The sequence below is a fragment of the Aotus nancymaae genome, unplaced genomic scaffold, assembly GCF_030222135.1.
Source record: "Aotus nancymaae isolate 86718 unplaced genomic scaffold, 86718_ANA_hifiasm-v0.15.2.pri h1tg000115l, whole genome shotgun sequence".
NCBI classification, from domain to species: Eukaryota; Metazoa; Chordata; class Mammalia; order Primates; family Aotidae; genus Aotus; species Aotus nancymaae.
The window spans coordinates 9,192,526-9,218,384 of NW_026988530.1; the positions used below are offsets into that span (position 1 = coordinate 9,192,526).

The window sequence follows — 25,859 nt, forward strand, 5'->3', positions numbered from 1 at the left end:
GTAAAAGACAATTTATATTACTGTTAGAAAAAGAGTTTTTGGGCCAGGCGCAGTGTCTCATGCCTGTAATTCCCAGCATTTTGGGAGAATGAGATGGGTGGATTGTTTGAGCTCAGGAATTTGAGACCAGCTTGGGCAACATGGCAAAACCCTATCTCTGCTAAAAATACAAAAAAAGAGCTAGGTGTGGTGATATGCACCTGTAGTCCCAGCTACTCAGTAGGCTAAGTTGGGAGAATTGCCTGAGCCCAGGTTGGCTGAGGCTGCAATGAGCCATGATCGCACCACTACATTTCAACTTAGGCCACAGAGCAAGACACTGTCTCAAAAAAGAAAAGATAAAGAGTTTAGAGTGTAAAAAACAGACTGGGTAAGAAATAACGATAATCTGAGTGAAAATTATTAGACCTGACAGTGGAAGTAAAGAGATACAAGCATTTTGGGAGGCAATTTGGAAATACCTATCAAAATATAAGGGTTCTACTCTAGGAATTAATTCCACAAGTGCACAAAGACTTAAATATTTCATTGAACCATTATTTGTAATACTGAAAAATCCAAACCCATGGAAATGTCTTATCTATTGGTAATGAATTATGTACATTTATGCAATGAAATATAATGCAGCAGTAAAAAGAATAAGGTTGATCAATATATACCTATAAAAAGTTGGCTACAATATATCGCAGTTTTAAAAAAAAGGGTCAGGTGTAGATTAGCATTTTTAGTATGTAAATTACTGTGTAACATTTATTTTGGTTTAAAAATTATGCTTCACAGGTATGCTCATGAATACAGAGAAAACAGTATGATCAAACATGAGACAATATATTAACAAAGGTTATCTCTGGGGACCAGAATTGTCAAAAGCAGAAAATGAACTTTCATTTTCTACTTTGTACTTACTATAAATATATGTATAAGCACAAACACAATATTTTCACAGGACCATGGATATAGCTATGAAAATACAGAAATTCTAATGAATCCAATCATCATATAAGTAAATAGAGCAACAAACTGTTACCAAAATGGCCAGCTTCTAGTCCTAGACAGCTGAGTAACTTTAAACAAGTCACCTTTAAATATTAAGTATCTATCAGCATCCTTGACAACTATATGATATGTACTACAGCTTATAATAAAGATATATAAGCAAAGAAACATTTACATTTTTTCCAAAGCACTATAAACTTTGAAAACCTCATACATAATTTCAAATAGGTGATTTTAGCATAAGTGATTATAAATTATACCCTCAAATTATTTTGTAATATAGATTTTAATGCCAAAAATTACCTAGAGATTACTGAACATTATTTGATATAGAATATAAAAAATTGTAAAAATAAAACACACGACATGTTTATTTTATTATAGAACCTTTAAGGAATGGAGCAAAATTTCCAGACTATTCTTGCAGTCTTTCTGGTTTGAACAAACTCATTCTCTTCTGTTTACAGATAAAGAAACAATTATATATGTTAAAGCCAGAATCTGAACTTTTCATAATCACTGTAAACTTTTTTTTTTTTTTTTGAGACGGAGTCTCACTCTTTTGCCCAGGCTGGAGTGCAGTGGCATGATCTTGGCTCGCTGCAACCTCTACCTCCTGGGTTTAAGCGATTCTCTTGCCTCAGTATCCCAAGTGGCTGGGACTACAGGTGCCTACCACTATGCCTGGCTAATTTTTGAATTTTTAGTAGAGACGGTGTTTCACCATGTTGGCCAGGCCGGTCTTGAACTCCTGACCTTGTGATCCACCCTCCTTGGCCTCCCAAAGTGTTGGGATTACAGGCGTGAGCCACCATGGCCCATCAATATAAACATTCTTAGACTAGAGCAAGAGATTATTTGAAATCAATTTGGGGGTAGGATAAGGGAGAAATGCACAAAGAACCATGATGCCAATACTATTAACTAATTTTATTACTGCTGAGATATAAGTCAAATAAACTATTGAGTAGGGTTTTTTTTTTTTTTTTGATAATTCTAAGAGGCAGACAAAACAGGACATGAATATAGAAGGGGCTAGTATTTTAAACAATGTAACAGTAATAATAAATGTTTGTTTGCTTCTATCAGATCCAACAGGGTTCTCGCTTATCTCCTGATTTATTAAACTTAAATGTCTGCCTTGGAAACCGGGAGTGGTGGCTCACACCTATAATCCCAGCACTTTGGTAGGCTGAGGAGGACAGATCGATTGAGCTCAGGACCAGCCTGGACAACATGGCAAAACCCCACCTCTACAAAAACTAGCTGAGCATGGTGGTACGCATCTGAAATCCCAGCTATTTGGAAGGCTGAAGTGGGAGGACTACTGGAGGCTGGGAAGTAGAGAATGAAGTGAGCTGTGATTGCACCAATGCACTCCAGCCTGGACGACTGAGCAAAACTCTGTCTCAAAAAAACAAAACAACAAGAAGGTGTGCTTTGAAAAGGTGTAAAACTTCTGGTGGTGGCTCACACCCAGCACTTTGGGAGGCCAAGGAGGGCAGATCATGAGGTCAGGAGTTCAAGACCAGCTTGGCCATCATGGGTGAGACCCCCGTCTCTACTAAATATACAAAAAATCAGCCAGGCATGATGGTGCACACCTGTAATCCCAGCTACTCGGGAAGCTGGAACAGGAGAATTGCTTGAACCCAGGAGGCAAAGGTTGCAGTGAGCCGAGATCATGCCACTGCACTCCAACCTGTGTGACAGAACAAGACTCCTTCCCCTCCGGCCCACAAAAAAGAAAAGGTGTAAAACTTCTAAAAAGAGAGTAGTACACTGACTTCAGTGTTTTTAGCAGAAGTACTCCAAGAATAAATAATTTATATCATACTTGGCCAAGGGTTTAAAGGCCCAATACCTGCATCGTGATGCCCGTGTTCATTTACATACAACACATACTCAAAAGCTTAAACTTAAAGTTTTAATAAAGTTCTTCCCTGCTCCCCATCCTAATTTTATGTAGTCACTTCCACTTTGTAAAAGCTACCTGAAAGGACACACATTTTCTTGAGAAAAAGCAATTGGAGAAAAAATATAACAGGAACTTTTGTAATGTGAGAATCTGACTCTGCTTTCTATATAATATTAAAAGTGATTTTTAGAAAATGCATTTGCAGGGAAGAATCAAAACCTCTTATAGCTTTCTGGTAAGGTGTACAGTACTTCTATTGGTATTTTGGCCAAAAAATGCATAAAATGAATCTTGTAAGGAAAAACCAGATACACCCAAACTAAGGGAAATTCTGCAAAATAAATGGATTGTATTCTTTAAAAATGTCAAAGTTATAAAAGATAAAGAATGACTGAGGAACTGTTCTAGATTAAAAAAGAAATGACAACTAAATGTAATATGTGCTCCAGGATTAGCTCCTAGACCAGGAAAAAGTCCTTTTTCTTTTGTACTAAAGGACATAGTGGGACAACCGGCCTATTGGAAAATGGTCTACAGAACATGTCATAGTATGGTATCAATGTAAATGTTCTGATTTTGAAAAGTGTAGAAGTCTACGGTAGCTATATAGAAGAAAATGTCCTTTCTTGAGGGAATACACACTGTAGTACTTAGGAGTAAAAGCACATTATGTTTGCATTTTACTTTTTACATGGCTCAGAAAAAAAATATATAGTGCATACATGCCGTATATCTATATAAAATGCTACATATTATATATTATGCATATAATGGCACATATAATACTCGGAGAATAGAGACATAATGAACAAATGTGGTAAAATATTAACACTTCATGAATCAGGGTGATGGGTATATGGGATTCTTTGTACTATATTTAAACTTCTGTAACTCTGAAGATACTTTCAGAAAAAGCCTACTATAAAATATTTTGCAAAATTCATTTTACCCCCTACATTGCCCTTCTCTAGGTAGAGCTGAAGAAACATGGACTACTGATCTTATTACTCTTTATGCAAAAAATAAAAAGTGAAATTTCTATACCATTTAACGTGTATCCATAATACATCACTTGACCCATTTAAAGAATTTCCAGACTATTTGCAGCATGAAGATAATAAGCAAACAACAGATTCATGAATGACGAAGTAGAAAATACAGACTGCTATTCTCATTTTTATGAGGTAGAAACAGGTACAGTAGTGCATAAAATTTACATTAGGCACATGTCATTCTTTCAGTGACTTTCAAATTATTATTCTGTGAAAACTACTCTTAACATCTTAATTTACACAAAGATTCAGCAATTCAAAATCTCTGAAAACCAGAAAATTTTCAAACATCCAAACATTTACTTTAGTATGTGACATTTCAAATATTTTCTATTATAATTTGTTCTGCCAAACATGAAAATCTGAGTAGTGTAAAGAAGGGGAAGAAGCCGGGCATTGTGGCTCAGGCCTTTAATCCCAGCACTTTGGGAGGCTGAGATGGGCGGATCACCTGAGGTCAGGAACTCAAGAGCAGCCTGGCCAAAATGGCAAAACCCCGTCTCTACTAAAAATACAAAAAAACTAGCTGGGCTTGGTGGCACGTGACTGTAATCCCAGCTACTCAGGAGGCTGAGGCAGGAGAATCGCTTGAACCCGGGAGGCAGAGGTTACAGTGAGCTGAGATTACGCCACCGCACTCAAGCCTGGTGATAGAGCGAGACTCTGTCTCAAAAAAAAAAAAAAAAAAAAACAGAAGAAAAAGAAAAGGAAAATTCCTCTCCTAAACTGGGCAGAAGACACTGTATTTCTTTTTTTTTTTCTTTTTTTTTTTTTTTCATTGCATTTTAGGTTTTGGGGTACATGTGAAAAACCTACAAGGTTGTTGTTGCATAGGTGCATACGTGGCAGTGTGATTTGCTGCCTCCCTCCCCTTCACCTATATCTGGCATTTCTCCCCATGCTATCCCTCCCCAACTCCCCACCCCCCTGCTGTCCCCCCTACTCCCCCGCAACAGATCCCCGTGTATAGTGCTCCCCTCCCTGTGTCCATGTGTTCTCCTTGTTCAACACCCGCCTATGAGTGAGAACATGTGGTGTTTGATTTTCTGTTCTTGAAGACACTGTATTTCTAATGTGATCACAAGAATGCCTACATACCTTACATGAGAAATAATTTTAAAGGTTTTTTGTTTTCTAACAACAATGGCTTTAAAATAATCCTATTGGACTGTTTCTTTGCATATAGTTCTCTGAAACCTACACTTGTACAAGATAAAACTTATACAGGCTAAAATGAGATAATATACATTTAAATTTTTTAAAAGCAACAGTATAAGTTATCCCATTTTACCTCTCAATTTCATCTTGTGCACGATTTATAAAGGATGTATCTTTTAGGTACCATCGCAGCATAAATTACAGTTCTCTTCTACATAAAGTACATCTACTCTTTTTTTCCTATAATAATATTTCAGAGGCCAGACACGGTGGCTCACACCTGTAATTCCAGTACTTTGGGAGGCTGAAGCAGGTGGATCACTTGAGGCCAAGAGTTTAAGACCAGCCTGGCCAATACAGTGAAATCCCGACTCTACTAAAAATACAAAAAATTAGCAGGGTGTGGTGGCTCACACCTGTAGTCCCAGATCCTCAAGAGGCTGAGGCGGGAGGATGGCTGGAGCCTGAGAGGTGGACGTTGCAGTGAGCAAAGACCACACCACTGTCTCCAGTCTGGGCAACAGAGTGAAACCCTGTCTCAAAAATAAAATTATACATATATTTAATTATATACATATATATATATATAAAAAATTAGGAAAGTTCATTGGAAAATGACAGTATAGCTCTTTTTCTTTTTGAGACAGAGTTTTACTCTTGTTGCCCAGGCTGGAGTGCAATGGTGCAATCTTGGCTCACCACAACCTCTGCCTCCTGGGTTCAAGCAATTCTCCTGCCTCAGCCTCCCAAGTAACTGAGATTACAGACATGTACCACCATGCCCGGCTAATTATGTATTTTTAGTAGAGACGAGGTTTATCCATGTTGGCCAGGCTGGTCTAAAACCCCCATTCTCAGGAGATCTGCCCGCCTTGGGCTCCCAAAGTGCTGGGATTATAGGCATGAGCCACTGCACCAGGCCTGACAATACGGCTTTTCTAAAATGGATATCTGGAGGAAACTCTAGAAAACAAAGACACGTCTTTAGGATGAAATAAAGGTAGTAGTGAGACTGCAGCCTCCTTGATTATGCCTTTCTTTCTCTCCTCAGTAAAAGTTATTCTTACAGTTAGATTTTATTAATCCAAAACGAAAGGATTTACCCTGGACTTCCCATTTCTCAAAGCATATGCAGTTCTCATTTATCTGTGAAGACAGTAGTGGAGCTGCAGTGGAATAACTCTTAGAAAGACTAAGCAAGTTTCCTCAGTCAACGCTATTTTCTTTTCCCCTCCACACACCTTCTCTGCAACAATTCATCAGAGACATCCATTGCCATAGGAAACGAAATACACAGCAGAGTATGGAGAACACGACTTGATATTATGGTATCCCCATTTCAAATGTAGGCTTCTGAAACCCAGAAAAGAGACAAATTCTTTTTTTTTTTATATATGTTCTGAGATACATATTCAAAATGTGCAGTTTTGTTATATAGGTATACATGTGCCATGGTGGTTTGCTGCACCCATCAACCCATCATCTAGGTTTGAAGCCCTGCACGCATTAAGTATTTGTCCTAATGCTCTCCTTCCCCTTCCTTCCTACTCCCCAACAGGCCCGAGTGTGTGATGTTCCCCTCCCTGCGTCCATGTGTTCTTATTGTTCAACTCTCACTTATGAATGAGAACATGTGGTGTTTGGTTTTCTGTTGCTGTGTTAGTTTGCTAAGAATAATGGCTTCCAGCTTTGTTCATGTTCCTGCAAAGGACATGATCTCATTCTTTTTTATGGCTACATAGTACTCCATGGTGTATATGTGCCACATTTTCTTTATCTAGTCTATCACTGATGGGCATTTGGGTTGGTTCCAAGTCTTTGCTATTGTAAATAGTGCCATAATAAACATATGTGTGCATGTGTCTTTATGGCAGAACGATTTACAATCCTTTGGGTATATATCCAGTAATGGATTGCTGGGTCAAATGGGTATTTCTGGTTCTAGATCCTTGAGGAATTGCCACACTGTCTTCTACAATGGTTGAACTAATTTACACTCCCACCAACAGTGTAAAAGCATTTCTATTTCTCCACAGCCTCAACCACGGATGTCTCTTTTTCATAATCGCCATTCTAACTGTCATGAGATAATATCTCTTGTGGTTTTGATTTGCATTTCTCTAATGATCAGTGATGATGAATACAACTTAAAAGGGACATGAAGGACCTATTCAAGGAGAACTACATTGTCCAAGGAAATTAGAGAGGACACAAACAAATGGAAAAACATTCTATGCTCATGGATAGAAAGAATCAATATAATGAAAATGGCCATACTGCCCAAAATAATTTATAGATTCAGTGCTATTCCCATCAAGCTGCCATTGACTTCCCTTGCAAAATTAGAATAAAACTACTTTAAATTTCATATGGAACCAAAAGAGAGATGGAGGCATCATGCTACCTGATTTCAAACTATACTACAAGGCTATAGTAACCAAAACAGCATGGTACCAAAACACATATATGACCAACAAAACAGAACACAGGGACCTCAGAAATAACACCACACATCTACAACCATCTGATCTTTGACAAACCTGACAAAAACGAGCAACGGGAAAATGATTCCCTATTAATAAATGGTGCTGGGAAAACTGGCTAGCCATACGCAGAAAACTGAAACTGGACCCCTTCCTCACACCTTATACAAAAATTAACTCAAGATAAATTAAAGGCTTCAATATAAAACCCAAAACCATAAAAACCCTAGAAGAAAACCTAGGCAATACCATTCAGGACATAGGCATTGGCAAAGACTTCATGACTAAAATACCAAAGCAATTACAACAAAAGCCAAACTTGACAAATGGGATCTAATTAAACTAAAGAGCTTCTGCAAAGCAAAAGAAAGTAGTATCAGAGTGAACCGGCAACCTACAGAATAAAGAAAATTTTTGCAATCTACCCATCTGACAAAGGTCTAATATCCAGAAACTACAAGGAACTTAAACAAATTTAGAAGAAACAAACAAACCAATTAAAGTGGGCAAAGGATATGAACAGACACTTCCCAAAAGGAGACAATTATGTGGCTAACAAACATATGAAAATACTAATTCTTCATAGCAAAAACTTTTGAATTCAAAAGATGGGTCTCTGGGTTTCAAAAAGCTTTAAGTAAACATGCTTAGAGTTTCTGCAATAAGCCAGATGACGAACCAATTTAACCTAACTACATATGGATTGCTGGGGAGGGGGAAAAAAGGAATCAAGTAAACAAGACAGAACAGTTAAACTGGTGATTGGCTTCAGCCTTTTCTATTTTTGTAAGTGAGATATAGGTAAGATCATATTAGCCACACTTAAAAGTTGATTTTTTTTTCATTCATACTTTCTGAAAATCATTTCACATCATTAAATGCTCATGCACATTTTCAATGACTTCAGATTACTGTATTTGTCATGACATACTGTAATTTATTACTTTTACTTTGTTTTTTTAGAGATGAGGTCTTGCTCTGCCACCTAGGCTGGAAAGCAGTGGTGCAATCATAGCTCACTATAGCCTTGAACCTAGGCTCAAGCAGTCATCCTCCCTCAGCCTCCCAAGTAGTTGGGACTGCAGGTGAGCACCACCACATCTGGCACACTACAATTTAAACACATCTTCAGATTGGTTAGCCATTATGAACATTATCTAACATATGTGTATCTGCTTAGCCATCCTCTTTTCCAATTAATTTTTATGACTTTAAGTCTTTTTTTATTCTCAACATTTTCCCCAATCCCACTATCAGATATTCAATACTAATAACCAGGTATATTTCCAAATTTAAAATAATATTATCCATTTGTTATCCTCACATTAGGGTTATTATTTGTTTAATGAAACCTGATTGTTTTGCCTGCTTGGTATCTCCTTCCCCTTCTTTCTATAACAGAACACAATTATTTTAAGGAAATTTCTGTCCCTCACTGCATGCCGTCCTGGTGAAGCTATCAATCAAGGTACCTTGTCCTCCCCAGCTAAAGACGCACAGATCCAAGTTAGACCAATCAAACTCTGGCTCCTGGAAATGTGAATCTTGAGCACAGTGATAATCAGAACCAATTAATTTTAACAACCGAACCTTCAAGAAGACATAGGATAGTTCCTGCTACCTAAATACCCAGCTCTTGGATGATAAGAAAGTTAATGACCTGAAAGTTAATAGCTACCAAGTTTAAGACAAAAATAAAAAATCAAAAGCTTTTTTGGAGGGCTGACTACCAGATGCCAGTGATTACCATTCTACTACCTAACTCTACTACCTCCTGGCTGAAAAACAGTAACAAAAAAGACTGGGAAAAAGATCACTTTTCTTCCAGGTGGCCTAGTAGAGAAATTCCATGACTTTAATGCACTTTGAGGTCAGAAACACCTAGAGTCAAATTCCAACCCTGCCTCCCATTAGTTCTGTGATCCAGCACAAGTTACTTATTAACCTCTTTGAGTACTTTGGTTTTGTTATCCACTTCTACTAGGTATAATATGTGGACTGGAGACAGATTATGTAAAACATTTAATACTATACCTGAAAAATAATAGGAAAACAATAAACACAAGCTACATTATTTTTGCTCAAATATTTGGGTATTTAAAATTTCATCAGGAAAGTCAGATGCAGAGGTGCACACGTGTAGTCCCAGCTAATCAGAAGTCTGTGGCAGGAGGCTGTGTCATTTGAGCCCAGGAGTTCAAGGCCAGCCTGAGAAACATAGTGAGACCTCATCTCTATTAAAAAAAACAAAAACAAAAAAAACTTCAGCATGCTGCATTATATTACTCATATGACTAGGTTGTAATACAGCCCACTTAACCAAAAGACTAACAATATGACAAAGAAAGGCAAAGAAAAATGTCTGGCCGGGCGCAGTGACTCACACCTGTAATCTCAGCACTGTGGGAGGCTGAAGAGGGTAGATTACAAGGTCAGGAGTTCGAGAGCAGTCTGGCCAATATGGTGAAACCCCGTTTCTACTAAAAATACAAAAATTAGCCAGACATAGTGGCACATGCCTGTAGTCCCAGCTACTCGGGAGGCTGAGGCAGGAGAATTGCTTGAACCCAGGAGGCAGATGTCACAGTGAGCCAAGATTGAGCCACCACACTCCAGCCTCGGTGACAGAGTATGATTCCACTAAAAAAAAAAAAGTCTTACAAATTTGGACAATGAGTTCTTCTACAACTGTATATTGAGCAAAAATCCTGCATTGTTTGTTTGTTTGAGACGGAGTCTTGTTCTGTCGCCTAGGCTGGAGTGCAGTGGCACAATCTTGGCTCACCGCAACCTCCACCTCCCAAGTTCAAGCAATTCTCCTGCCTCACCCTCCTGAGTAGCTGGGACTATAGGCATGTGCCACTACGTCCAGCTAATTTTTGTATTTTTAGTAGAGACAGTGTTTCACCACCTTGGCCAGGCTGGTCTTGAACTCCTGACCTTTTGATCCACTTACTTCAGCCTCACAAAGTGCTGGGATTGCAGGCATGAGCCCCTGTGCCCAGTCAAAAATCCTGTATTTTTAACAAATAACTTAATTCGTTATGCCTGATATGGACACAAATTCCTGAAATGCTTGGTGAAAGACCAAGCTTCCCACAATGGACATTTCATAGTTCAGATATCACCAATACTGAAATACCTCCAGTAAGCAGGAAAAATTATCCAATTGATGAATTAAAACTGGCTTGCAACTTTCTTGTGAAGATATCTCTACTAAGAAGACTGTTTTGTCTTATTTTATTTTTTCCAGAGACCAAGAACTTTATAAAGGTCAAGCACACCTATAGAAATACAAATCCATTATTTCCTAACGTGTAATCTAAACAAAAAAACTTCTATTTACCTAGAGTTAAATTATTTTAAATTATTCACTATTCTTTTTCCAATTGAGTGACAGTAGTTAAAAAGAAAAAAAAGTATTCATTATTCTTTAAAGAAATATTTTTTCTAGTGAGGAAAGAATAGTCTTTTGAACAAATGATGCAGGGACAACTGGCTATCCACATGCAAAAGAATGAAACTGTACCCCTACCTCACACCATATATGAAAATTAATTCAAAATGGATCCTAGATCTAAACAGCTAAAACTATAAAATACAGGAGTAAATCTTTGTGATCTTGAGTTAGGCCTGGTTTTTTAGGTATGACACCAAAGCACAAGAGACAAAAGAAAAAAATAGGTAAGCTGGACTACATCAGAATTAAAATAATCTTTCCCATGCAGAGGCCACTGTTATCTAGCTCATGTCTAATAATAACAGTAAGAACAGCTATTTTAATTAACTTAATGTGAGCCAGACACTGTTCTCAGGACATTACATATATTAGTTCATAAAATCCTCACAGCAACACAATGAGACAGGTATTGTTATCTCCACGTTATCAATTTGGAAAACAAGGTGCAAAGAGTTAAACAGGCCCAAGGTCACACAGCTGGCAAGTAGCAGAACAGGGATTCAAAGTCTAGCACTTTGCTTCTCAAGACACTTATCACTAAGTAATAGTGCCTAAAAAACAATTTCATTGTTGGTTTACACATATACTTTAAGAAATGTGGACAACCTTCCCTCAGAGTAGGTTAAGAACTATTACATGATGCCTTCTCCCACACATATGCATATGCACTTAGCCTTTTGACAATGAATGCAATCCTACCCTTCACCATCACTATCCCTGTTTGCCTTTGGTTCCAGTCCACTTGTTCCTATATTACTTAAAATGCTGCCATAGAAAATTACAGAAGTGGTGAGCACTACTTTGCTCCCAGCACTCACATCCTTATGCTTTCGCAGAAGTTTATAAGAGTGCATCCTCATTCTCACCCTCAATTGTTCCAGGCATCTTATGTCACAGGAAGCATATCTCTTCCCCAGGTGTACTTATAAACTGGTTTTCAAACTTTTTTTTAGCTTTTGAAATGTTTATTTTTTTTTAAAAAGCTGAGAAATCTTTCTCACTGATATAGTATACAGATAGGTACTTAAATAAAACCAAAGTTTAGTAAATAATACTTAGTACTTGGTATATGCTGATATTTCACTTTCTGGTTTTTTAATCTTTCCTTTTAAAATACTGCTAACAATTCAGTGGGTTTCATGATCAGCATGTTAAAACTTGAAGTTTGACAAACACTGAACTAGAAAAATATAGGCACTAATAAAATTGTCTGCTTTCCCATAAATATAATTTTACGCATAAGCTTTCCACATATATTTGCTGAATTTAAAAAGACACACACACACACACAACCTTAATTACTGCACCTTAAACTGAGCTTCCTAGTAAATATCACAGTGATATTTGAAAGAGCCTAAGTCTTTTCTGAAAGGGGTGCATCCAAATAATAATTTTACATGAAAAATGGTGCATATAGTTATTATCAAGAGTTATTTATTACCGCTGCGGTCAATCTCCAAATATGTGAAATAGTGATCCTTGTTATTTAAGTTCATAATGCAGATTACTGTTACATAAGACATACACAAAACATATGAACCTTTTTAAAAAAAATTATGGAAGGAAGAAGGCAGAAATCCAAAATATTATGTGTCCCCTCATAACCTAATTGCTTCTGTATGTTAAGAGCAGGAAGTCTAGCCCCAGGATTTTTTTTTTCTCCCTCTGTGACCTTACTGATAAGAAATGTCCATCCTGGTAAGGGAAGGGAAAGTAAATGTTACAAGTTGATAGTGGAAGTTTCAGAATGTTAGCAGACTCCAAAGTTGAAAAATGTAATGGCAAGAATAGTGCCTCACATTTAGCAGGTGGTCAATTAAATGTCTACTGGGTAAATGAGTAGTATAAAAGCAGCACATACTATTAAAATTTGTTCAGCCATTCAGTCATATTTAACTCTCTAAACTGCAAAGACTTGCAAGTTAATACGAAATCCCAAAGAAGTTTACTGAAGATACACAACCAGGCAGCAGCAATGCTAAGCCCATTACTCAATTCACTGTTTTCTTTTCTGTTCTGTTGCCACCTCAAAATAAAAAGCCACATCCTGGATATTAAGACATCTGTGTAATTAGAAATAAGATCCACATTCAATTATTGCATCTGCATATGAGCTGTAGAGTACATGAATAAAAAGATTTATAAAATTTGCTAAATTTCTTATTTAATAAATTTATAAAATTTATTAAATATGTTAATTTTAAAATGAGAAACAAAACCTTAAAGTACAATTTAAGCTACGAGTCTCCTGCATAAACACAAAGCAGAGACCTAGAAGCTGGGAAAATAGCCAAAATTACAAACTTAATCAATGCAGCAAGAAATCTGTTCACACTTTGAAATCTTGATACAAGCATTTCTGACAAGCCATGAGATGGCATAAAATTAACTATATTAAAGTATCAGTTATTTTTAGAAAATTAAGCCAGAGGTAGTAATATGAACCAAATTTTATTGAAGAGTTGAAATTCCAATAATGTGGGCAAAATACATTTAAAAACAGGCTTTGTTTTATACTATTGCTGTCAAGGAGTTTTTGACACCAAATAAAGAAGCTTTAGTTATTCCTTAAATTTACAGCAATTAGATGGACTAATTTTTAAGAAGAGGTTTAATTTTCTAGTTGGATAAAATATAAGAGCTAATAAAAGTATAAGAAAGATGTGAATCCTAAAGTCATTTTACAAAGAGCCTACAGAATGTCCCTCTGGCAGTAAGAATATAACACCTGGATTTTCAAATTATGTGCAAAAAATGCTAACTGCTGATATATTTCAGAGAGAAGAAAAAGGAACAAACATCTAATACAATAGAAACAAAAAAAAAATTATTTAAATACATTGCTAAGCTAATGAATGTCAAGAAATAATTTCAGGTAGAAAGTTGAACAAAATAAGATCCCAAACTATTATTTCAATGGCAAAGCTACACTTTTTGTGGTTTAAGTCCATTGTTAGTCCTCTAGGATCTGGCACTCTTCTAATTTCCACCTTTTTAATTAATTAATTAATTTATTTATTTATTTTTTTAAGATGGAGTCTTGCTCTATCACTCTGGCTGTTGTACAGTGGCACGATCTCGGCTCACCACAACCTCCGCCTCCTGGGTTCAAGTGATTTTCCCGCCTCAGCCTCCCAACTAGCTGGGACTACAGGAGTGCGCCACCACATCAGGCTAATTTTTGTATTTTTAGTAGAGACGGGGTTTCACTGTGTTAGCCAGGATAGTCTTGATCTCCTGACCTCGTGATCCGCCCGCCTTGGCCTCCCAAAGTGCTGGGATTATAGACATGAACCACCGCGCCTGGCTTCACTTCCACCTTTCTACACTACCTCTTCTACTGACTCACAACAAAACTGCCTTTATTGTATCAAAACTAATCCAAGAACAACATACTAGGCATTTCCTCCCATCATAGCATTTACTTATTTAATTACATCCACCAGGAATGCCCTATCGAGTTCCCCTGTGTAAAAAGAACATGGGGACTTCAGAAAAAGAAGAGATTTCTATCATTTCTATCATTCACAAGAAATTTACTAACTTCTTCAGGATTATGTTTCTTTGCTTTCAAACTTCTTATGCCTCTACCAGACTTAAAACACAAGTTATTATGAAGATAGTGAGAAGCAGTTTAGCCTCGTGATTAGAGTATGAGCCAAGTATCTGGATGAAATTCTGACTTTTCCTTAATATTTCCTTACTTCAGTCTTGTCCACTGAAAAATGGGGATTATAACAGTACCTACTTCATAAACTCGTGATGAGGATTAAGTGATTTCATAAACATAAAGCACTTAGAACAAGCCAGGCACAGTGGCTCATGCCTGTAATCCCAGCTACTCGAGAGGGCAAGGCAGGAGGGTAGCTTGAGCACAGGAGTTGGAGACCAGCCTGGGCAACAGAGTAAGACTCTCTCTAAAACAAAATTTTTGTTTTTTAAATTAGCAGGGCATGGGGTTGCATGCCTGCAGTCCCTGATACATGTGAGAGTGAGGAGGAAGATCTAAGCCCAGTAGGTCAAGGCTGCAATTTGCTATGATCATTCCACTATACTCCAGCTTGGGTGAAAGAGTGATACCTTCTCTCTTAAGAAAAAAACCCACTTAGAACAGTATCCAGCTAACAGAAAATTCTAATAAATATTAGCTATTATTATTACTATTTTTATCATAATTCTCCACAGCACCTAGTAGTGCTATATATATATATATATATACATATGCTCACTTTGAATGAAACAATTAAATATTTAAATAATTTTTAAAGGTCCCTCAAGGAGTAAATGGAGGTTCAGGCCCAAAAGATCAATTCCACTATAAAGTGTTGGTAGAAGAAAGAAATTTGACCTCCAAAATTACTTAAACATCTTGAACAAATTCAGAAGTCAAAGTGTAAAACTAACAGTCCAAATAAGCCAAGTAGTTTTTCCTGATAAAAAAGGGAAAGACATTTTGAGAGAGCTTGATTGTTTCTATATAGGAAATTTACCCCTAAAGATGGCTATTCCTGAAACGTCATCTAAATTCGTAATCTATCAACAGTATATTCTATTTTGCATCTACTTATACTTTCAGACTTGACATTATTTACTTAAGTAGGAAGCTTCAGCATTTACCATCTCACCTTGAAAAGTAGTATTAAATTCAATTTACCCAACAAAGGTAATCCCTGGCTCTAGCACTCAGGGATTTAGTAAACAGAGCCATGTTTACTTTATTGACACCCTTCAAAATTTTATACTTTATCTGCCTCTTCACTCTCAGCCTGAAGATCAATTTTAATCATTATAGTTCTGTTCTTCCTCACAGGGAAGCTGATTCAGAGTTTTTTCGATTTGTTAGCTGCCTGTCTCCATCAGTTCCTTTGTGTTGACCCGTGGTGACAATGGGTCATAAATTATGGAAAACAAATAACATGTTACGCATAGACACTAGGATACTACAGTATGTTTGAGGTAATACAGTCCAGTCCAGCAATAACTGACTTATCTCTACTACAAATACACAATGTTACTTTCCAGTAACAATGGCTTATATTAATAGATTAAGTCTCATCAAGGGATAAAGAACCTATCTGAGCTGCCAAGAGTGGGACTGATTTAGATCCTAAGCAAGATTCTTAAAGGATTATTTACGACAGTATAATAAAATATAAAGCTTATGCTTTGGTAATATCAGTAATAATGCCTACCCTCACATAAGTTTTGGCTTATTATTATTTGTGTATTTTATTCTGAGACAGTTCATAAGTAAGTTCTGTAAAGGACTGTCAAGCTCCACACAAGGAATTTAAATTTCTGAAGCCCAGGTATTCTGGTTTATCATCATTAACAATCAAATGTTGTAACAGCACGGGGAAAATACAGTCTGCCTTGTTTTACAGTTTAATTACTGATTAGCAAATAATGTGACATCTGAACAGTCACTATTCATTCACCTTGCTTCCTCTTTAAAGAAACCCTTACCAGAAAACTGATGATGAGAAAACAGGAAACAGAAGGACTTATGAATGATCGTAACATTAAGAATAAAAAATAAAAAGCTCTGGTGGTGTGATTATGAGAAATTGTTTTCTTCTTTATGCTTTTAGATATTTCTTCCAAATGTTCTAGCATATTCATATAGACATATATTGAAATATTATTAAGAAGGCAACTAGGTAAAAGAAAGCACCATATATGTAACATGATCCTGACATAGCTTTTCTCAAAATGTAAAAAGCAAGTTTTTACTAACTACAGAATACTACAAGATAAATAATGTTACAACTGTTCAGACCCTAAAATAGTGTCTAGCAGACACACCACAACCAATAGACATTTGTTGAATACAATATAATGTTTATAGTGGAACTTAATACTAAAAAAAAGTGTTATCAGAAGACAAAGTATATTTTAAACAAAGCAGGCTAATTATATTTGAGAAAATTATGACTTCCTTATATACTTAGGAATAAAAGTTTGGGTTAAATCATAAGGTGAGTTTATAATATCATGCAGTAATTCAAACTAATGTGGCTCAAAAATGAAGTCATATAAACTAAGAGATTTTTCTTGAAGTTCAGTTTTTTTCTAGGACAACAAATCTCAACCAGTCTGTTTTTAGAATAAGCAATTTAACAAAAATGAAAAAAAAAAAAGGGGCAGTAATTAACATGCAATTAATTTTAAGGAGACCGAGGAAGTACCTGCCAAAAGATTTACAGGCAGGCTGGGTGCTCTTCTGCTTTTCACAAACCATTCATTAACTATTATTTTTTCTGACATTTAGTAAAGTACCCTACATGTGTTTTATCTTATCAAATTTCACAAGATACCTGTGGAAGACAACGTAGTATGTGAATCAGCTGAAAAACATATTAAAAGTATTAATATAAAAATTAATCTTTTTGTATTAATGTATCTTTATTGCCATTTTAAAATGTTCTAAAATGTAGGTAGAGCTTTTGCTATAAATTTACTTTGTGGTGTAAAATCTACATGGTAATCGGCAGCAGCTGAAATATAATGGTATATAGGCACCTGATTTCTCTGCGTAAATTAAAGGAAATGTAAGTTTTCTGAAGGAAGAAAAACATTACTTTCTAGGTGCCAACCAACACGACGTTAGTTGGCTGTAAAAGCAGATTAATTCATTTTCATAGTTAGAAAGATTTTCATGCAGAAGATGGAGTCGGAGCGCGACATGATCTGAAGCAGTACTAATCTGCACAGAGAAAACAATCAGGGACGGCTACAGAACCATTCAGAAGGTTGCATTTTCCCCTCACTAACAACCCAGGGCAACTAAACAACGCACTGCAGTGTTTAAAGGACAAACGAGAACCAGTTTAAGCTAGAGGACCGCCCAGCCGCATGCAAAACATACCAACAGAGAATTCACAGCAAGGGGATGGTATTACCTCTTTTATGTAATTCCCTCAGGGGAATATTGTCTCCTCCCCCGTCATAAGGCAAATAAGGATCGGAAGAAGCATCCATGATTAGAATTTTTAAAAGGAAGAATAAAAAGGAAAAGAAAAGCTTGCTAGCTTAAAAAGAAAGTGGTATTTCTTCCATCCCTGCTGCAGCAAGCAAGGGGGATGCCATATTTGATGAGGTTTAGAACTGTAGTTCGACTCGCTGAAGCAACTGGGTTCTTCCACAGTGGATGATGTCATCAAAGGCAAATTATTGCAGCCTGGTTGCTAGTGGCTACAATCTAGCAAGGCTTAGAGGCGGAACAGCCTTCTTAATCAGGTCCTGCTACGTCTCATGATGACTAAGCTCCAAGTATAACACACAAAACTGGTTTGAGAATTTTAAAGCACTCACAATACAGCTTCTGTAGCATCAGTGGTAACTAGTAAATAAAACAATAGAAACATTATTTCTTTTGGCTTTAAGATAAATGTAAAGGGGAAAAAAGATGTAAAAAGGAAGTTCTGAATGCAGACAATGCCCTTTTTCATTTCTAATGTAGAAAAATGAGAGCAGCACTCTAAGAAGTTTGTGTGCTTTTACGAGAGAATGTACTAGTTTTATACAGTAATGTCATGTGAGTCACAACCATAAAAAACTACAACATGCCAAAGGTTTCTCAAGAAACTTGATTTTAAAAATAAAACATAGCCTACAAATATACAGCAGCCTTTCACTGAGGACTTAAAAACCGAGTAACTGAAGAGTTGAATAGTGTTTTCTCCCACTCACCAATCTCTTCTCCAGCGGCTTCTCATTTCCTTTCTTGAAGGAACTAACTAGCAAGACATTCCAGCTTTTGAGGAGAAAGAAAACTTATCAATATACTAAGTAACTTTACTATTGTGTATGTGTAAAGTATGCAAAAAAAAAAAAAGTTTACTAAGCAGAAGACTTTCCTATCTCTATTATCTTCCTAGTTTTCTTATCTCATAGGGGTTTGTATTTTTAAAGGAACTTTTAACAGCTTGTCTCAGTGAGGTACTCGACTTTTCTAGAAATTGTTATAAAATTCAAAGTTCAGAAATAAAGCAACTTTCTTATTTAAAAAAAAACAAAAACCCGCAATGGTTACTGAAGATCAGAGCTCAACATTTTACAGCTACCTCTCAGAGGATTCCTCTAGACTGGGTGATTCTCCTCCTGAAATGCCTGTTACTCAGTGTCACTAAACAGCAACAACAGAAAAAGGTGCTATTCATCAGAAGCAATTCCACAGAACTCAAGGGTTCTATAAAACTTGTTTTCCTGAAGTACTCAATGAGACAACCTCTAAGGCTCACTCCAACTGCAAGTGTTACATGAACACTGGAGGTGAGAGAAGGAAAGAGAAAACTCAGAAGGCAGTAAGAGAAGTGAGAAATTATATTCAATTTGTAGAGTACTAAATTTTAGTTATTTGGTGTCTTTTTAAAAAACTGTAAAGGTTGAATCAAGTTTTTGTATTTTAAATCTCAGATAAACAGAGCTTCTCATAAACTCTCACCTGGAATTTGGGAGACAGGGTTCCAGGAAAGGAATATAGACAAGAATTATTGCCACAGGAATATTCTATCTTATCCTGACTCTAGATATTAAAATTTATACAGGATAGTAGGTGATTTTTTTTCCTTCATTTTCTGTATTTTTCAAATTTTCTCGGCAATAATTTTTTCTTCTATGCTCCTTCCTGCACACTGAACCAATAATTTTTTTAAACAAGGGAAGCTTTGACAAAGGCTAACTTTACAAAATTAGCTCAATGTAAATTGGGAGTTTGTGGTTCTTTTGTATGTTCTACCACCATACAGTTTTTCTAAATATATAATTATATGGCATTTGTAAAGGATTTTGTTTTTATACCATTTATGTTTTTATATGTCTTTACATAAAAAATGAAAATCTATCCACAAGTATTCCTGGTATCTTTCAGGCAGTCTCCTAACTTGTTTTTCCTGATGTACAACTTGCTCATAAAGAATGAAAATGACAGTCAGCACTCACTGGAGAGGGAAGTCCTCTCTGTAAAATAAATATTGACAATACTTCACATGTAAAAGCTTTGTAGCCATATTTGAATTATTTTTAAAGATAAACTGTGGGTATATATAATATATAACCTATATAATTATATTTGCATAGTATTAAGTTTTGAATAAGACACATCAAGCCCTTAGCAATTATTATTACTGAGACATAAGGTAGAGGTTGGAGGGTACATTTAGAGTTTATATAATTCCACACTGTTTAAACAAATATATTACTTTTGTAATAATAAACCTAAAAATCTTTAAAAATGTTATTTTTAATAAAAAATAAAAAAAACCCTAAATATCTTTACTTCAGAAGTAAACAAATCTCTTGTGATTACGGGGTCTAGAGCTGCCACTTTCTTAAAGCAAAGGAATCATTACACAGGTTAAGTCCAGTCATAATTCAGAAAAGCACAAGGTAGATTGGAAGGTGTGGCAAAAGAGGACTTTGACAGAGACTTTTTATTACCAGATTTAAAAACTGAATTACACTCAGGGTGGAGTCCAAGTAGAAAGAGAACAGAAGACTAATTCAAGAATTCCTAGGCATAGCTCTGGAAAAACGCTCAGGATGAACTGTGAAGAAGCAAAATCACAAGTAGCACACATGAAGGCATCAAAATTCAAAAGGAGAAGTTATTTCTACTTTCGAACACACCCTAGATTCTAATCTCAACTTGATGTGGAACTCTGGATAAATCACAACCTCTCTGGGATGTCTCTGTAACTATAAACCAGGAAGGCAGAATAGATGACAATAATATTTTAACAGTTCTACCTTTAAGCCGCTTATAACAGTAATGATCTGAGAAATCTACAATATTAGAAATACTTAAATTTTAAAACACTAAAAACAATTTTTAAACAATTTTGTTGCTTTTAGATCTACCAATTTATAGAAAATACAGGAGCAGAGAAACACCTTAAATGATAGCTCAAAATGTGATCAGGAAAAACCAAACTAGGAAAAAAATGACCTGATTTCTTTGACAAATACAATTTAGTAAGGAAAAGGGAGACAAGAAAACCTACAAAATTTTTTACAAAAAGACTTAAAAGATACAGCAATACAACTTTTTAAGAAACGACTGAGGAAATGGGAAACACAAGATATTTTATTTTAAGGAATTATTCATATTTTAAAAGTAATTACCTTTGAAAGAATCTTAATCTTTTAGAAATACATAATAATATATGTTTATCTATCTACTTATATAAATGATACAGTGTTTCCAATTTACTTCAACATAATTGAGGGAGTAGAAATGAAACAAAATTAGCCATGAATTGATAATTATTTAAAGTAAATGACCAGGATGAAAAGGTACACAATATTCTTCTCCATACTTTTGAATGTTTTAAAATTTCTTCTATAATGAAAAGATTTTTTATTGGTATTTATTATTTTAAAGACAGGGTCTCACTCCAACATCCAGGCTGAAGTACAGTGGCATGATCATAGCACACTGCAGCTTCAACCTCCTGACTCAAGCCATCCTCTCACCTCGGCCTCCCCAGGAGCTGTGACACAGGTATGTCTACCATGCCTGGCTAATTTTTTAATTTCTTTTTTTGTAGCAACGGGTCTTACAACGTTGCCCAGGCCCACCCAACACCGTCCACTGCACCAAGCCAAAGAGATTTTTAAAAGAATGCTTATAAATAAAATCACTTACATGAGATAAACATAATAAAACATTACAATCTTTACTCCTCAAACTTATTAACAGAAGCAGGTTAAAAACCATAGCTTACAGTCCATCAGCATGCTTGTAATATGGTTTGGATCTGTATCCCCACCCAAAATTCACGTTGAGCTGTAATCCCCAATATTGGAGACGGGGCCTGGAGGGAGGTAACTGGGTCATGGGGTGGAGCCTTAATGACAGGTTGATCACCATCCCTTTAGTGCTGTCTCATTAGAGTCCTCTGGAGATCTGGTTCTTTAAAAGTGTGGAGTACTTCCCTCACTGCCCTTCCTGCTCCTGCTCTGGCCGTGTAAGACATGCCGGCTTCTCCTTCACCTTTCGTCATAAATGTAAGTTTCCTGAGGCCTCCCCAGAAGATGTTAGGCTTCCTGTACAGCATGCAGAACTGTGAGCCAATTAAATTTCTTTTCTTTATAAATTACCCAGTCTCAGGTATTTCTTTATAGCAGCATGCGAAGGGACTATTACAGGCTGCTTTATGTTTACATTTGAACACACTCTATGGCACTAAGCCTTAAATTGCATTGTCAGTCATTCTCCATATCAAAAAGCACCAGAGGAAAAAAAAGAAGATATAGCAAGGCTTTCATGGGGGACAATCAATAAACTACACACTTAGTTGTAAAGTTATTAAAGCCCTCAAGAAAGAAGAGGTGGAAATTCTTAAAACTGAGAAGCCAGAAAATAAACTGAAAAACAAAATGGTTTTATAATATTCATACCTCATAAACATAAGTTTCAGTTTCCAATATAGCTATCTGGCTACCCAAATAACATATCATAGGAATGAAAATATGAAGAGTTTGCTTTCACAGACATCACACAATAAGCCTGGGCATGGTGGCTCATGCCTGTAATTCCAGCACTCTGGGAGGATGAGGCAGGAGGATCACTTCAGGAGTTCAAGACCAGCCTGAGCAACATAGGGAGAGCCTGTTTCTACAAAATTTTTTTTTAAAAATTAGCTGGCTGTAGTGCACATGCCTGTGGTCCTAGTTACTCAGGAGGCTGAAGTGGGAGGATCACTTGGGCCCTGGAGGTCCAGGCTGCAGTGAGCCATGATTGTACTACTGCACTTCAACCTGGGCAACAGAGGAGGACCCTGTCTCAGAAACAAAAACAAAAACATCACACAATCATCAATTTTTCAAAATCAGAACCAAAACCAGCCAACATGTTTTACTGCCTAAACAATTCCTTGTGAAGGAATGTCTCAAATATATTCAGGTATGAACATAAGCTAATACAAAGACTAAGCAAAAACAGATTCTAAGAGTTCTAAATTTTAGAAATATTTAAATCCAAATATGCCACTAATTACATTAAGTGTAAACAAACTAAATGCTCCAATTAAAAATTAAATGCTACCTAATTGGATTTTAAAGTTCAACTATATAGTTACAAGAGTTTCAACAAAACACACAGATGCAGAAAGGCTGAAAGTAAAAAGGATAAAAACAGTATAGGATGCAAACTCTAATCCAAAGAAAACTGGGAGCTATATTAATATCAAAGTAGATTGTAAGATTTAAAAAAAACTATAATTAGAAATAAAGAGAAGCAAACATTCACCAGGAAGATATAACCTAATAACATACGATAACAAAGTATATAAAGCAAAAGTTGACAGACTGACAAGAAGCAGCAGATAAATGTGCAAATATAGTGAAAAATTTTTAACACATCACTTATCAAATACTTAATAGAAAGAAACAAGGAGAATAATCAGTAAAGAAATTATTATTTTAATAGGTTAACAAACACCATAACCAGAAACTTTACATTATGTACCCTTATAGCATACACAGAACATTTACAAAGTTGACTTTTTCCTGGGCCACAATGCAAGTTGCAAAAAATTTCCACACACTGCAATTACATAATGCATGTTGTTGAACCACAATGCAATAATGTTATAAATCAATTAAAACATAACCAGAAATTCCTCATGTGTTTTTGAAACTATAAACTGCACTTCTAAATAACCTATAGGACAAGGTAGACATCAGTATAAAAGTTAAAAAGGATTTTTAAATAGTGATAATTATAATAAAGGCATATGGCATAGAAATAAAACAGTATCTGAAAAAAATGTATAGCTTTCAATGCACTTAAAGGAAAAGAAGGCTTAAAACCGAAGAGCTAACCATCCAGTTCAAGAAGTCAGAAAAAACTTCATCAAAATAAACCCAAACAAAAGCAGAATAAAATAAGATAAAACATTAATGAAACAGAAAAGAAATACATAATAGAAATGAACAACAAAGGCAATCTGATTCATTGGAAAAACTAGTGACTGATAACTCTAAAGTGACATTGATTATGGTGTGGAGGGAAAGGGGAGAGATAAGGGATCATTATCAGGATGAAAAACCAATAGTACAAAATGGGGAGTCTAGAAATAGACCCTCCTATACATAATAGGCCCTGTGCTAACATCAGAGATGGTACTGTACAAGAGGGGGTAAAAAACTGTTTTCTAGCAATTGATGTTGGACAACTGGCTACCTGATGCGGTTTAGTTGTTTTGTCTCCTCCAAATCTCATGTTTAAATGTGATCTCCAGTGTTAGAAGTGGGCTTATTGGGAGGTGTTTGGGTCATGGAGGTGGACCCTTCCTGAATGGCTTGGTGCCCTCACCATGGTAACAAGTGAGTTCTCACTCTGTTAGTTCATGACAAAGGAACCTGGCATCTCTCTCATGCTACCCTTCACCATGTGACATACCTGCTTCCACTTCACCTTCCACCATGACTGGAAGCTTCCTGAAGCCCTCACCAAAGCACTATGCTTCCAATACAGCCTGCCTGACTTCTTTCTTTTTCCAGACAGAGTCTCACTCTGTCACCCAAGCATCTCGGCTCACTGAAACCTCTGCCCCCGCAAGTTCAAGTGATTCTCCTGCCTCAGCCTTCTGAGTAGCTGGGATTACAGATGACCACCACCACGCCTGACTAATTTTTTGTATTTTTAGTAGAGACAGGGTTTTATCATGTTGGCCAGGCTGGTTTTGAACTTCTGACCTCAGGTGATCCACTGCCTTGGCCTTCCAAAGTGCAGGGATTACAGCTTGAGCCACCACGCCCGGCCAACGTCTTTTCTTTATAAATTGTGCAGCCTCAAGTATTCCTTCACAGTAATGCAAAACAGACTAACTATATAGAAAAATATTGAACCACACTCTAACACACACGCACACACCCCACTCAGGTGATTATAGAACTAAATGTAAAAGGCAAAACTCTTACAACATAATTTAGAAAAATGTCTTCATAATATCAAATGTAGCGATTTGTTTTTTAAATTAAGATACAAAAAGCCTTGGCCATAAAGCAAAAGATTAACATATAGGACCACATTACAACCAAGAACATTTATTCATAATTTGTCCATTAGAAGAGTGAAATGCACTCCATAGAAGATATCTATTAACACATTTACTCAACAAAAAGTTTGTTCTAGAAAATAAAGAACTTCTACAAAACTGTAAGATAGACACTCCAATAGAAAAATGAGCAAATGACCCAAATTGGTACTTTGAAAAGGATTTCCCAATAGACATGAAAGATGCTAAACCTCTTTGACTACAAAGAAAATGCAAATTAAAACCACAATCAAAATACATACATAGCCAGCATACTGACAAAATTAAAAGTCTGACAATATCAAGTGGTTAGTGAATATGAACCAATGGAAGCTCTTATATATTCTTGGTCTGAATATATTCTGAAACACCACTATGGAAAACGTAACCTATGACCCAGTAAGTTCACATCCAGGACAAATAAAATTTGGACACCTAAGGACTTACGTACCACACAAGTACATGCATAATATTCAAAGCAGCATTGTTAGTAACCACCAAAACCTGTTAGGAGCTTAAAGATCCATCAAAAGTATATAAGTAGGTAAACTGTAGTAAATTCATTTAAAGAAGACTGATATGTAATAGTTTAGAGCAACCACATAGCTACTACTTGCAACGACATGCATGATTCTTGAAAGCCACATTGTGTGAAACCAAGAAACAAAGGCATAGATTCTGTATAATTCCATTTATTTAACTTTCAAAAACAGGCAATGCTAAATTATATACTTCTTTTTTCAACAC

At 36.1% G+C, this 25,859-nt stretch overlaps 1 protein-coding gene across 4 annotated transcripts in view; it reads right to left on the reverse strand.

Annotated features, from left to right (window-relative positions):
- The window catches only part of CLCN3 (chloride voltage-gated channel 3), a 102,719-nt gene that overhangs the window by 46,854 nt on the left and 30,006 nt on the right, over positions 1-25,859 (reverse strand). For 2 of the 4 annotated variants that reach the window (XM_012457235.2, XM_012457233.2), the window contains exon 1: positions 17,970-18,228. The exons of the other annotated variants lie outside the window; for them this stretch is intronic. In XM_012457235.2, the coding sequence (XP_012312658.1) occupies positions 17,970-18,048 (79 nt within the window). In that variant the 5' untranslated portion in view covers positions 18,049-18,228. Of the gene's footprint in view, positions 1-17,969; positions 18,229-25,859 lie in introns of those variants that run through there. 4 annotated transcript variants of the gene reach the window in all.